General features: G+C 42.4%; 1 protein-coding gene across 1 annotated transcript in view; it reads left to right on the top strand.

The window, feature by feature from the left end:
* The window catches only part of AFG2A (AFG2 AAA ATPase homolog A), a 164,523-nt gene extending 150,963 nt beyond the window's left edge, over positions 1-13,560 (top strand). Inside the window, 1 exon segment of the mRNA XM_066186686.1 lies at positions 12,084-13,560. Coding sequence (XP_066042783.1) covers positions 12,084-12,260 — 177 coding nt within the window. The 3' untranslated portion in view covers positions 12,261-13,560.
* Positions 13,561-14,519: the final 959 nt, after the last annotated feature.

The raw sequence follows: 14,519 nt of genomic DNA, 5'->3' as shown, positions 1-14,519 counted from the left end.
TCTCTTGGCTTGTCCCTTCCGTAGCAGACACTTCGTCTTCACTTTGAAAGGACAAAGCGATGTTCAGCTGCCTGGGCCTGTGCCCAGCATTTGATTTATACATTATTTAATTTCCTTTAGAAAATTGGAAGCAGAACTTTAGGAGTGGAAGTCAGTCCTTTTCATTTGTTTAAGGATCTTTTAGGGCTAATATAATCATCGATAGTAGATGTCAGCATGATTAGGGTGACTTAAGGTAAAGCAAAGAAAATTGAATACCAGGAGAAACTTCTGCGCAGAGGAGAGGGTGCCAAGATTTATAGCTGTGCACAACATCTGTGGGTTATGAATTGTGGCATTAAAAAATGAAAATAGAAAATCACTGGGTGTTTGAGTGACACATTGAAAACACCTGCCTCCCCTGGCTGCAGGCTGGGGCAAGAAAGGCTCGCACCCTTTGCATTACATTTTCAGTCGACCCTTGGAGTGTGGGTCTCTCCGGAACTTAATTCCACCAAGGAACTAATTCTACAGAAATTCCTCACTTAGTCTGGAGGTTTGCATTTGGGCTGACACTGCATTCACTCCTGCAATTAGGTCTGCACATACCTTGAAGTGACCACCAAGACAATTTAAAAATTTCTCATGCAGTGGAATCAGGAAATTAAAAATTAACTCTGGAAAGGACATCATATAATATTTGGCAGTGTGGTTTGAGTGCTGTGTCCACTGAGGGGTAAAAAGTCCTGCTCTCACAAAAAAAAAAAAAAAACAACAAAACAACCAAAACAAAACAACACAACCCAACCCAGGAGTTGAAATATGTCTTCCATGGGATTTTGCATGATCCACAGATGAGGGAAATATGGGAAGGGGAAGGCCTGTGGCATGTGTGTGCTTATGGATACAATATGACTTACTTGTAGCCTTTAATTTAGCAAAATAGCATTTAATGATGCAGAGTGAGAGTCCCACATTGTTTTAGGCTCCCTGGTGCTAGGGCTGCTGTTGCCGACATGGTTATCTGAGGGGAAAAAGGGCTTCAGTGCTGGAGTGTCACTGTGGTGCTGTGCCCATCCCAAGTCTCAGACTTATCCACTTGATCTGGAAGTCACTTGATAAATAGGAGGTGCACATTGCAGAACCTGAGAGGCTTTCTCAGTCACAGCCCTTTGAGCTAAAACAAGCACCTTCATCTGGGCTGCTGGTTGATATAAAATAATCTTCCAGATAGCACGAAAAGTATTAAATATGATACTAAGTGTGAAATGTTAAGAGCATCTCCTCTTTGCAGTACTGAATAATTACAAAGCTGAGAGAAAATAGCATTTGGTTTTTGGTTCAGTATGGAAAACTCTGCTTCTGTGGCAGCATCCTGAATGTGGTGTCTTCATTCTTTTGGTCACCTTTTATTGTTTTTGCAGAGGAGGTAAGACTTTCTGTCTGAGTCCTACTATCTCTACATCTAACATGAAATGAGTAAATGCAATACACAGGGAAGTGGAAAGTTCACACTTGCTCATGCACACAGGCAGTTCCTGAGCAAATCTCCTGAACCCAGCTCCCTTGACGAGGGTCTGGAAACAACTCCAGTTGTAGATACCCATGCGAGACAGACAGAGCAGCAGCTGCTAAGGACAAAGTCAGTGTTACAGTTAAGATGTCCTTTTATTTCCACCTCATCGACTCATAGCCACTTGGCATGTTCTGTTGGATGCTGTCACCTTCAGAATCCTCCTCTGTGCAAAGTGGGCTGCTGGGTGATTCCTGAGCCTGTTAGATAGACTGGAATGGCTCCAGGGAGAGCAGTTGTGCTTTATTGTGTCATTATATAACTTGGCCACACAATTCAGCACAGTAAAATATTTATGAAAATTCAGGAGAAGGCATGTGTATGCTGCAGGCTCTAGCAAGAGTGCACCCACAGCACTGCAGGTAGTGGGAGCAGATGGTGAGCACAGGTCTTTTCCTGTGTATTCACTCACATTCTGGTACGCAAACCAGCCCTACAGCAGAAGGCAAAAAACCTGATGGTGACTTCAATTTGTAAGTGTCCCTCGGGATCACTTCAGGACTGTCCTGTCGCTGGTTGCATGTTTCTTAGGGGCTTTTTAGGGTCTTTGAGCTGTGGTCTTTAGTTCTGTTACAGTTTCTGAGCTCACTCTTGTGGCATCCTCCTTTGGGCATCATCAACTCCTCCCTTGAACACTATTAAGCATAAATTTTATACTTTTCTGGCCTTAAATTGTTTAAGTATCATGCTAGACTGCAACTTCTAAGAAGTTGAAATGCTATTAACATTAAAAAGCAAAGCTGCGTACAACATGGATGAAGGGGAAGGGAGACTCCTCTGCTTCCCCCTGTGCCTATTTGCAGAAATGTTGAGGGTAAATCTTGAACGTAAAGCATCTTTGTGAAGAGAAATTCAAGTGACCCATTTTCTAAGTCTTCAAAGTGTTGAAAATTTGCATTACGTTGTCTTGCCTAGACGAGGAAGGAGGGGGAGAAAACCCAAGAGACCAAGAAGGTTTTTGCAATAACATGGCACAAATGGATAAGGAGTTTACAAATGTGAAAGAGAGAAATTTGTTGAATTAGATCTGTTATCCATGGAGTAAGCAGATCTGGATGCCTTTCAGACATTATGTGGATTCAGTTTCCTCGCCTGGAAGAGAGCACCCACATTACAAGCTGTAATGTTAACAATGCAAAAGCAAACACCTTAATTGACTTTCCGTTCCGTTAAAATAAAACCCTTCCATCAATCCTTAACTCAAGGTAATTGTTGGTACCCCACTTTTCTTGTTCCATATATGTGCATCATTCATGGTTTCTTTTCTTGCTGTAATTACTTCATTTCTTTTCTTGCACAAGCAAAACCTGCATTAAAACTCGAATAAGTTCTTTTCCAGCATTTTTTGCTTCCTCCTTTAGGAGTAATAACCATACACAAAGGTATTTTTCTGGGGCTTAATGGCATTGCTTTCTAGGTCTGTCTGTCCTCCCAGCTACACTCTGCCTCCCTGGAATACAGGCATGCAATAGTCCTCCTCCCTGATTTTCCTGGGAAACATGAGCAGCTGGTGCCATGGGAAGCTCCAAGAGGTAAACTTAGAAACAGCCTGAAATTCCTCTAGCTTTCTGCTGAGAAAATAGATACTCCACAGGAGACACCTCGCACTTTCCAGGAACTGAGAACCCAATAAATAAAAACTAGAGAGCTTCCATTAAGGATATTATTCATTTTGCAATCCAAAGGCCTTATGTGTGTTCTCCCCAAATGTCTTTTCACACCTCCTGCCTCAACCCAGGATGTGTATGCACTTGTCACGCAGAAAGTATAACTCTTATTATGTAGGATTTGTGTGTTTTCTATCCAAATTGACAGAAAAACTTAAATTTCTAGAAGATTTGTCATTATTTTCAACTGAGTTTGGTTTTACTGTATTGTATTAGGAAAGCTCATATGAAGGTAACTACAGTTGCTATTTTTAACCTGCTGTGTAAGATTGAAATCAGGACAATATTTGCCATGGCTCCAAAGACAGGACAAAAGGCAGAGTTTAAATGAAGCCATGAAAAAAGAATTTTTTTTTGCTTTCCTTCCTTGTAGTTGGATTCAAAAGTTTAGGGTTGTAGCTACCTTTAAATGGTGATATAATGTAATAGAAATGCGGCAGGAGCTGAAAGGAGATGAAAGACAGTTCTAGACTGGCTGTGCTCTATTGACCAAAAAAAAATATTTTTAGGGAAGGGAGAGCACTTCTCCCAGTTCTTTTTGCAGAATCACTTTTATTTGCTTTGTTTTGATAGGAGTCTGAGGCCTCTGCTCAAGTTAAACTTGAGAAAGGCAAGAATTATCTTCCAGTGCAAGAAATAGGGAATATGCTGAGCATACCACCCAACCTCGTAAGTGCCTCGAAGTCTGAAAAGCAAGCAAGCAAAAGCAGCAACCACTTAACACCTCCACCCTGATAGGTTTCATAAGGTAGGAGCTGCCAAATCTGTTTTATACAGGTTTTTTCCTAGGGAGAAGCTCATGACAGCCACAGCTAATGATGAAGTCTTCTAGTTTTAAATTTTTAGTTGCATAATCCAATCTCTCTTGCCAGCGGCGTTCGGCAGAATACCCTTGGCTCTGTGTCCAGGCCCTCTGCAGTACCAGCAGACTGTGAGTGAGAACACAGGATTCTCTTAATTACTTTTAATTAAAATGAGTGCGTGCACACACACACACACACACAGACTCTGTTTTTCTAGCGGCTTGGCTTCCTTTTCCTCATTGAAGGGAAGAAGTTGAACTTTCCCATTAAATGTTTATATAAAAATGAAATAATTCTGAGGTTAACCAGAAATGCAGCTTAATCTTGTATAGAAACACACATGTGATTTGGGGGGGGGGGGGTTGGTTTTTTTGTTTTATTTTTTTTTAGTTGCACAAATATAGCTGAAACTTGAAGTTGGCAGAGAGTGCTGTTTAAAAATATTTAGTCCCAGCATGTAAAAACTCGTTTTGTTACGGAATTCCTTTGTGAGAGGTGTAGCTATGCCATGTCTCTGCCAAAGTGATGGAAGCCATATCGGCAGAGCACCTCTTGGAAAATAGCTGCACTTTGGGCTTGTAGTTACAAAATTGAAATCGGAATTTACATGTTTTATACATTGCTTGGAAGGATACCACATCTAGGAATATTTTTAAGAGAGTGGAAGGAAGAAAAAAAGAAAGCTTGCAGATGGAGCTGAGGCTTTGCTCTGTTAGAACATGTTGGGATGAGCAGAGGTATGTGTGATGACACTTAGCATGTACCACTGAGAGCTTTGCTTTATTCCCCTTAGCTGTCATCATGTGCTGGAGTTATGAGACATACACCTAATTTTGGCTACATACCTCATCTTTCCCTTCCCTGGGCGTGTGTGAGCTTTACAGAATAGCAGGAGTTACTGATACATGTGATGCTGTCTGCTGCCTGGGCACAGCCCCTGCTCAGTTTCTGGTACTGGAAGAGTGATTCAAGGCAGCATTTGGGGGTCACTCTGCCTCATTAATTGTCGCCGTGATTGTCCCACATGTGCAGCTGGCCAGTTGCCTGGCTCAGCTCTTGGCTCACCTTCAGCTGATTCTGAAGCCTGGCTGAGACCAGGAGGAGAGAGCAGAAGGGAGACTTGGTCTTTGCTGTGGCCACCATGGAAAGGGTGAGTGGGAACCCCCATCCTGGTCAAATGAGATGTATTCCAGCAGCAGGACAGCTTTGTGTCTCTGTGCAGCACCTCAGGTAAGCTGTGGACACCCACACCTGTACATCAAGCCACAAAATTACAAAAATAAGCTAATGGTACATTAAGTTGTGTAGATTTGGGGCAGACCGCTCTGAACTAAGGTCACTTACAGACATCATTAAAGGAGCTGGTTTTATTCAATTACATGTGCTTAACAATGTCTCATGAAAGGAGTAAAGAATAGCAGAGATCATTTGCTCTCAGAGAGACATAATCCTGGGTTTATGGTTTGGGATGGAAGGGACCTTAAAGATAATCTCATTCCACCCCCCTGCCATGGCCAGGGACGCCTTCCACTAGACTGGGTTGCTCAAAAAGTAATATCTGCCCTTTCCATTTAAGAATTGCAAAGATGCTGCCTCATCAGTACAGACCTGCTTTAAAGTAGGCAGTCCAATGTCTGCTCATGCTGATTGTCTCTTCAATAAAGAAGGGAGAAAGAAGTCTATATTTTGTATGAAAAATAATATCTAATTACAGATTATCATTGCTGAGGGTAGGAACTCATCTGCTCCAAGGCAGTGTTCCTAAATACAGAACTGTAGAGATGTAAGTGCTTTAACTTGAGGAAGGCTAATAACATTTAAGCAACATAGTTGCTTAAAGATGAAAGAAGCCTCTGTCTCACTGAGGCACTTGTGTGGCCTGTGAGGGCCTTGCACACTTCCTCTGGGAAAATTTTATGGAGCAATAATCATATCCTAAGCAAATCCACTCCATAGCTCCCATGGTTCAGTACATGAATCTGAGGAGTGAATGGATACTGTCTGAAAAGCATGATGCTAATGCACTTCATCATTTTCTGGTTAGAACAGATTATTCTCCCTTTGCAAAATATCCAAATGTGTAATTGTATCATTTTGAGTATGCCCTATTTGTTGAAGTGTTCAAAGCCAAGTTCTGAGCAACCTGGTTTAGTGGAAGATTCCCTGCCCCTGGCAGAGGGGTTAGAACTAGGTAATCTTTAAGGTCCTTTTCAACCGAAACCATTCTTTGATTCCATGATCCATCCCATTTCAATCTGCACAGATCATAGAACTGAGCAGAATGAAGAGATGCACGTCTAGGGTGATTCTTTGTCTTTCAAACATTGGTCAAAATTTATCACAAGGTGATCATAATTCCATAGTATTGGAAACTTTTTCCTCTCTACAGAACAATATTTATAGCAATCTGTAACAATTTCTCTGTGCAGAGCAGAGATAAAAGCTGTTTTCTTGCCTTTCCTTTGTTTATGCATGAAACAGGGAAGTTGAAACACATGAGAAGTACTACATTTGAGCCTTTTTGAAACACACCAAAACCTTCACTTCTCAGCAGCTAAGACCCTCTCAGTTTAGCCCATTTTAAAGATAAAATTTTATTTGTGACATCTGAAAGTAGCATTCTTATCAAAGATAGGTCTCCCCAGCAGCTCCTGGAGCATAACGCATCGCACTTGCTGTGCTCCCACTCCTCCCATGCCGACTTGTCGAATCCCTCCTGAGCCCATCTCAATACCCCAGCAGCAAGCTAAGGCTCTTTTTATTTTATTTCTGGATTAGTTTTCTGATGGTCTGGTGCATTGAATCGGTGAATGAAAGGGCCAGCTTAGCGCCGGAGCCAGCACAAGGGCGGGCGGGAGCCCGCAGCCGGCAGCGGGTGGTGCCTGCACAAAGGAGAAAGAGGGAAAGCGGGGCCGTGGCGTCCCACGCTGAGCCGGAGTGACCTGCTGGGGGTGGCACAAACCTCGAGGTATTTTTACATCTCTGCCCAGCGCTGCTTTGAGCCCCCTGCAAATCCCTTGTGGGAAGTTGTGCGCTGCTGGAGCTGCATTGAATTATTTCTGTGGATTTCAAGAGTACGGTCAGCAACCTCTCCCAGCTACTCTGCCTACGGAGCAGCTTCTCACTTTGGAAGGCCCTCCATGCCCCCTTTCCCCTTAGTCTCAGGTGAGTCCTGAGGGCTTTCCAGCTCTCCCTGTTTTGTGGGGATAAGTCTTTTGCACTCACAGAGCAGCTCCTGGCACAGGGGTAGGGCAGGAATTCGCCCGAGTGAGACACAGATGTCGAGACCCGGGGGTTATTCATGTCTTTCTCAAATGGCGTGTGTGAAGCTTTTATCCCTCCCTGGCTGAGGGGGAAAGGCGAGTCCCCAGACCTGGGCCCGGCTCCCTTTGAGGTGCCCGGCGGGCGCTCAGCCTCGCAGGTACTGCTCCGCCAGGAAGCGCCCCAATTTGCGCTATTCACAACCCGCAGGGCACTATTCTTGTTTCCAGGCTCCTAATCCCTCTCTCACACACAATCCCTTACAACTTTAACTGGCGGGGTGGAGGAGCGAGTTAAAAAGGAAGGAAAAAGGAAAATGAAACACAATGTAGGGCCAGGCAGTGGCTGCCAGTTACGGCGCACACAATCGACACCAGCTGCAGCCCAATTAAACCCGACATTCACAGGTGTTCCCAGCACACTCGGCCCTAACAAAACCACTTTCTTGAAAATACCTAAGGCTTTAACACAGAAGCTTTTTTTTTTTTTCTTCTTCTTCTTTTTTTTTTTAAGGTTCTTTAAGGCTATTTAGAGCACTTTAAATACAAAGGAGCTGAAAAGGACTTTGAGTCCGCTGGAAAGAGTTGGTGCATAATGCCGGAATGGGGGAGAATCGGCCCAGCTGCAGCAGCCAGTGTAGCCATTGGTTTCGGAGGAAAGATGGGTTGTGCTCCATGCTGTTTATTCAGGGAGCAGTAACTGGCATCAGGCATTTTATTGTTGCTGGGAGTGGAATGGGGCAAGAAGGAATGACTAGGTGTAAATCCTTTTCTGCAGGGGGGCTCATCGCTGTTTGCACCATAGCTCTGAGCTGGTGTGTGGCTTTGCTTCTTACTGACCTCTGTGTGTGTGGCTCAGACAGCAAATTTTAATTCTCCTTTCCTCCCAAGAAAGCTTGATTCTGGTGCCTTTTTGACTTTGAAGCAGAATTCTAAATTAATTGTTATTTTCTGGTCTTAAAGCACTTCCTGAGATGATAAAGCAGTCCTTAAGAAAGCAATGTACTGGTTTTTATACATGAATTCAAAACTATTCCCAATGCTACGAGATGACTGCAGAGAATAGATTAATACATTGGTGGGTAAATTGCTCTGACTCCATTGAAAATGAGAATTCTGTTTGGTAAACTGCCTTTTGTAATGATCTCAATAACAACCAAACTAGGGGATCTTCTGGTACTCTTAGATTCAGCAGCTTTTTGCCCCACCTGCCTGGCTCTTTATTGCTGCAGTAGCACCCATGTAGTTACAGTAGGTAGAGCTTAATTACCTGGTGCCTGGTGTGTTGCTGTTTAACACTGCTGTCTCTGACAATCACTTCATGTCTTCATTACTGTCTTAGAGTGGGTGCTGAAAGCCACTCTGGATTCAGATGCAGTCACAAAATATCTGTTTTGTTCCTCCATACAGTAAGATGTATTTTTGCCTTTGGAACACCACTAGGATATTATTCCTATTCCTCACAACACACAGAGATCCAAAAGGCTGCACTTTTGTTTGTCTTTCTTTTTTTTTTGTATACTGAAAAGGTAAAAATTATGATCCCTTGTATTTGTATTTGAAACTCATTAAGAATTGCCTTGCAGGTAATAGGTAATGTTGGTTCTTAGCAGTCATTTATAGAGGTACGCAGAGGCTGTTCATCCTACTAAATGCAATGGAGAAAAAAGAATATCGCCCAAGCTTCAAATTCACGAATAATTTGGCCTAAATTAGATAGTCACTTGGGAAGAGATGCTTGGGGCAGTGTGGATAATTTTTCTGAGAAAAATCCTCTCAGCACAAATACAATGATAACAAAGGAACTGCGAGCAACAACCCAGGGACAGAGCTGTGGCCTGGTACAGCCCCTTCTGTGCCCTGCACAGCTTCGGGCACTCAGCAGTGGGAGCTCAGGGCAGAACTGGCCAAGGCAGCGATGGCAGATGGGAGGAAGAATGGACAGGTTGGGCAGGAGCAAGGTCTGACTCACTGAGGACTCTTCAGCTTGCAAAGACTTGACTGAGAGGGGATGAGATAAAACTCTGTAAAATCATCGATGGTAGGTGAACAGGGAAGAGCAGATGAATCACTGTTCTCATAACACAGGGAATAGGAGGGAGGACTTGCTGAAATTGCCAGGTTTAATACAAACAAAAGTGCTTTTATTATGTAAGGCGTGATTGAAAACTGTGGCACTCGATACATGGTGATCTTGTAGAGGCTGAAAGAAGTGATTTTAGAAAGTCACAGGGGAAGTTAATTTGTGATAGACCTGTTGTAGGGTTTTGAAGCTGATGAGGTGGATGCAGCTTGTGGATTTGGAGTGCTGCTAACCCTGGGAAAGATCCATGTCTTGCTGCAAAGGGTCTCCTTCCTCTGCTGTCAGTTATAGCCTCTTTTGTGGCCTTCCCTTTTTTCCTCAATCCACAGAAATGACATTTAAAAGTCCTTCTGTTGCTCCATCTGGTAAGAAATGTCCTAAGGTGGCTGTGACAAGGAGTCTCCATGACAGACCAGTGACCTTAGGCCAATAAGGCCTAATTCACCTGATGAATTCACCCTTCTGTCACTGTGGCTACACCAACACTTGTGTTTGCTTTCCACGAGTGATTTAGCTTTACCAGCGAGTAAGAATGCTTGTGAGGACTTTGTTTTTTGAAGTTTGCATACTTGAACAAAGAAAAATAATCAAACTTGCCTTGTTTAATCTCTTACCTCAGAAACCTGATCCCCTGGGTTAGCCAAGGAATGGAAACAACTCCATGTGACTCTCTGACCGGACACAAGGGTCCAAATTTTCAACACGGTGCCGTAACGCCTGCTGTTCATTATTCAATAATAAAGAAAATATTTAGTCCACAAAAATTCTGAGTGCAGCCAGGAGAAGGGAGAATGATAATTTATGCCTTAAAAGTCTTTCCTTGTGCCTTAAAAGCAGCTGAAATGCTTTTAAGAAGCCAAAAATAATCAGTTTTCTGGTGCTTCCTCATGTCTAGTGATTTTCAGTTATCACAGAACTTATGGTTCACTGTTTAAGAATAAAATTAAAACAAACAAACAAAAAAATCCTTTGGAGGTTAGCTGTCACCACTGTTACTGATAGTGTTGACAGAGCATAGAGAACAGGTGAAAGCATCATCAGAACTATCAGCCTGATAGTGAATTCCTCCTGAGTGTATTGGTGTACAAATGAAATGGGAAGAAGTAGGATTGGCAGTGGTGTTCCTTCAGTTTTGGATGTGACAACTTGACAGTGTCTCTTTCAGCTTCTCCTTCACTAAAACAGCTGCTGACAAGTGAACACCTTGTCAGTGACACCCTGCTTCAACATTTCATGCTGTGGATAGGTGATGGTCTCCGTGAGAAGAATGGGGCAGTCAAAAAACCTGCTGGACTGCATTTGGGGATTTTTTAATAATGCCTGTGAAAACTTCCAGAGAATCTCTTCATTTTGTGGCCTTACTGCAGTATTTATCAAGTGGAAGTGAACCCCTCCTTCAACCGCCAGCATGGGTTCAGAGTCCAGAATGCTTGGGATCTGTTTTTACATCACCAGTCTTCTCCCTTGTGAAAGAATTCTGGGTTTAGTGGTAGGCAGGGAGTGCAAGGGGTGTTTGATCTGGTGCAAGTTTTTTTCTTTAAGTAGCTTAATATTCCTGTTCGAGATGGGGACACAGTCACAATGTCTGCTTAGAGAAGAACCTGCACAGAAAGAGCAAGGCCTCTCTGTTAACTTTCTGGGTGATGTATTACTGATCTCCACGAGAAGCTGGTGCACTAAATCTCAGCTGCGCTTCCACGTTCAGCTGTCTCTGAAGTCCTGAAAAGCATTAAAATGCGTAACAGCAGTGTTTAGCTTTGGTGCTCATTAGAGCAGCACAGAACTAATAGTAATATTGTTGTAACTTGACAAAGCCATCTAAATCCATGCATGTTTTCTTGTGAAAGCTTCCTAAACATGCTGCTAAATCCCCTAAAAAGCTACTAAACGGCTTTGGCAACCATTAGCAGAGCATAAGCGGGGAAACTCCTTTCAGTAAGTGAACAAACAGAGAAAATATGCTGAATAGCCGGACAAATGTGTTTCAGTTGGCTCTTTCATTTACAGATATAAGGGAGCAGTCAATATCAATCACTGTTTTCCCTGTTGCACTGGAAATCACAATATCTCTTTTCATTCCACAAGCTCCTTTCACCACAGTAATGTGTCTTTAGAGTGACACTGGCATCAGTCTGTTTCCGCTGTCTGAAGTCCAGAGAGCTTAAAAACACATTGCAGGGTATGAGACCTTAACCCTCCTCCCTTTCCACACACCCCTCTCCTCTGTACCTCCTTTCGGAATTAATTGTTTTTATTTCTTTCCCAGTGCAAGGCTGGGAAAGAAAAGTGCCCGCAGAGCCTGGGAATATCTGCTCTTGCACTTTGGGGATGGAAAAATGTATTGCCGGTGGTTGGGATTTGAATTTATCAGGTGTTGTGGGGAGTTTAACACAAGGTAATATGATTAGTGAGTTAATTTGCAGCATGCTGTAATGTGAAATGTAATGTAACTGTGGTTTGAATTTCGAGCTACATCCTGTTTTTTGGATATCCTAATCGCCCACAACTTCATTTATTTTAAAAAAAAAAAAAAGTTGAAAAAACTCTACTTGTGATTATTTGGCATTTGGAGTGATTTGATGTTCTTGTGTTCTCTTTCTTCAAGTAAGAATAATAATAATAATAATAATAATAATAATAATGATGATGATGATGATGATGATGATGATGATGATGATGATGATGATGCGTGGTTGGTTTTTTGGTGTTCCTTTGCAGATAACAGCAGTCTGCAGGGAAGCAGCCCTCCTAGCTCTTCAGGAAGACATCCATGCCAAATCCATCACAGGCCGGCACTTCCGGAGCGCACTGACGGTCGTGAGCCCGAGGATTCCCGACTCGTTAATCCAGTTTTATGCAGATTACCAGCAGCAAAGTGGACTGCACGCGCTCTGAAAAGCAAATTAATACATACCCCATTCACTGTGTGAATGGCAGATTTCCTTTGTGAAGCTGTCAGAAGCCAAAGAGTTTTGTACTGTGAGCGAGTAGAGTGTCTGGAGTTAACTGAATGCAGAATTGCCATAATAAAAGTCCCCGTGGAAGTTTTGAGTGTCACAGACATTGTCCTAAACTTTAGATTTTACCATTTTAGTGGTATAACCTGCCTTTTAGAGGTAGTCAGATTTCTGGTTTAAGTCAGTTTATCTCAATTGTATATCTATGTATCAAAAAAAAAATCAAATTCTTTATTTTGGTAGAAGCAACAAATGCTGTTATTGCCTTACTTTGTTCCTGCCTCAACCACAGTTTGATCCTAGGGACCATGCCTGTGAGTGGCCTCATTACAAAAAATGCATAAAATTACTGCGAATTTTTTGATTTATGATCTCCAGCAAAGCTGCCAAGGAGGCTTTCTGAGATAAAGCTGAGGCATCCTGACTGATTGCAACCAAACATTTACCTTTAGTCTTCACCAACTCCTTTTCAGATATGCTGGCAGGTAGGCACCTTCAAAAACTGTCCACCCCTTCACTAACCTGAACCCACTGCCAAGTGTCAGCAAAAGATTCTTGTTGGTGTTTGTTTACATCAAAATAAATAGGAATGTTGATAAAATAGGTAAGTTAAAGCTGGCCGCTTAAAATCCGTAATGAACCCTAATTAATGGATGAGAAAACCTCCTTGCAAAAACTGTTGTAAACGACCACGAAATACTTCAGGGACTGATAAAATCTCCTCAAGTTGTTTCTTTGTTATATCGTCTGTTGAAACCATGACAGGTCCTTGTGGGCTCTCTGCTCTTGCACTCAGGATGAAATGCAGTTAAGCAAACTAATATTCAGCTTTTTTCTCCACAACAGAAAGGCTGAGCTTTTCTAGTCCAGACATAAAAAACTGAGGGTAAACCAAAACCAACATAAACTTCAACAGAAAGGTAATTTCTTCACCTTGATTATGGTTTTTCTCTGTTTACTTAGTTCCACACTGTACACATTTCATAGCTTTTAAACAGAAATCTACTGTGTTTAAATGGCACCTTTTTTATTACTCTCATTCTAACCTATTGTTGCTGTAATTAGCATTTAATTTGATTATTGCTGTAAAGGATTAGAGGATGAGGAAAAGAGGGTCCTTAATAATTCAGCTGATGTGTATGAGGTTTTTTCTTTTTTTCATTGTTTGACTCTTTAATAGTCCAACAACAGACAGAGGGAATTAAGAAAATTATAAACTGGAAAAGTTGCCGTGGGGATTAAGACTGCATCTGAAACTACTTTGTCCTTCTTTTTTAAATTCTACATCCTTCAGCTTGAGCTCAGGATGTGAACCATTCGTCATAACCATTAAATTTTTGAGGTTTCCAGAAATTAAATGCCATACCTTTATCCCCTGGCACTTCACTCCAGTGTCTGCTCCTGAAGGGAGGAGAGACTGCAGTTTTCACTGCCAGCAATGAATTCTGTTTGTGATTTTGTAGCCTAAAAATAACACTACGTGGTGCTCCAGATGAGTGTTAAAACTAGATGGCCATTCCTTGGGAAGTGCTCAGGTTTATTGGGAACATGCACCAAGGAGTGAATGTGAACCGTGAAACTACAAGAGAGGCAGGTGGGAGCTGGCTCCTCCGTCCCTTTGTGGAATCCTGCTGCCATCAGAGGGAAATTTTGCACATCGAATTTTAGGACACTAGGAGAGAATTCTGGCCCATGTCTGCTGTTTGTGCCTTGGGGAAAATCCCATCCCTGCAAACATTTCTCCTTGTAGCTGTATGGTGCCACAGGGCACTAAATCTCTTGATACCCACCCATATGCCTGAAGTGATTTTAAATGTAGGAAGCTCCCCTTTTTATCCTTGAGTTTGGGAATTTGATTTTTTTTTTAAGTAAGATATTCTTTAAAAAATAAGCAGTGACAAATTTGTGAAGTGCCCAGGAGTTGCCTGTTGCTCCCAAAAAATTCTGTTTGGAAAACTTCGCCAGTCTGATGCCAGCCAGGATTTTACTCCATCACAAGCCACTCTTAAATTGAGATTTAAAGGAAAGTATGATGATTCTCTGTCTCTTTCCTAAAGACAGATCACTGCTACTGTGGATGAGCAAACTAAAACCTGCGTATCAGAATTCTGGGAAATGACCAAAAGTTTGGTTTTGATCAAAACACAGAGGCAGTGTAGCCCTTTCATAATCCAGCTTGGTGAGAGCTGTTGCACCC

The sequence above is a fragment of the Chamaea fasciata genome, unplaced genomic scaffold, assembly GCF_029207755.1.
Source record: "Chamaea fasciata isolate MVZ Bird 193981 ecotype frontalis unplaced genomic scaffold, bChaFas1.0.hap1 SCAF_6, whole genome shotgun sequence".
NCBI lineage: Eukaryota > Metazoa > Chordata > Aves > Passeriformes > Sylviidae > Chamaea > Chamaea fasciata.
The sequence above is the reverse complement of the archived record's forward strand: the minus strand, read 5'-3'. Positions and strand labels throughout refer to the sequence as shown.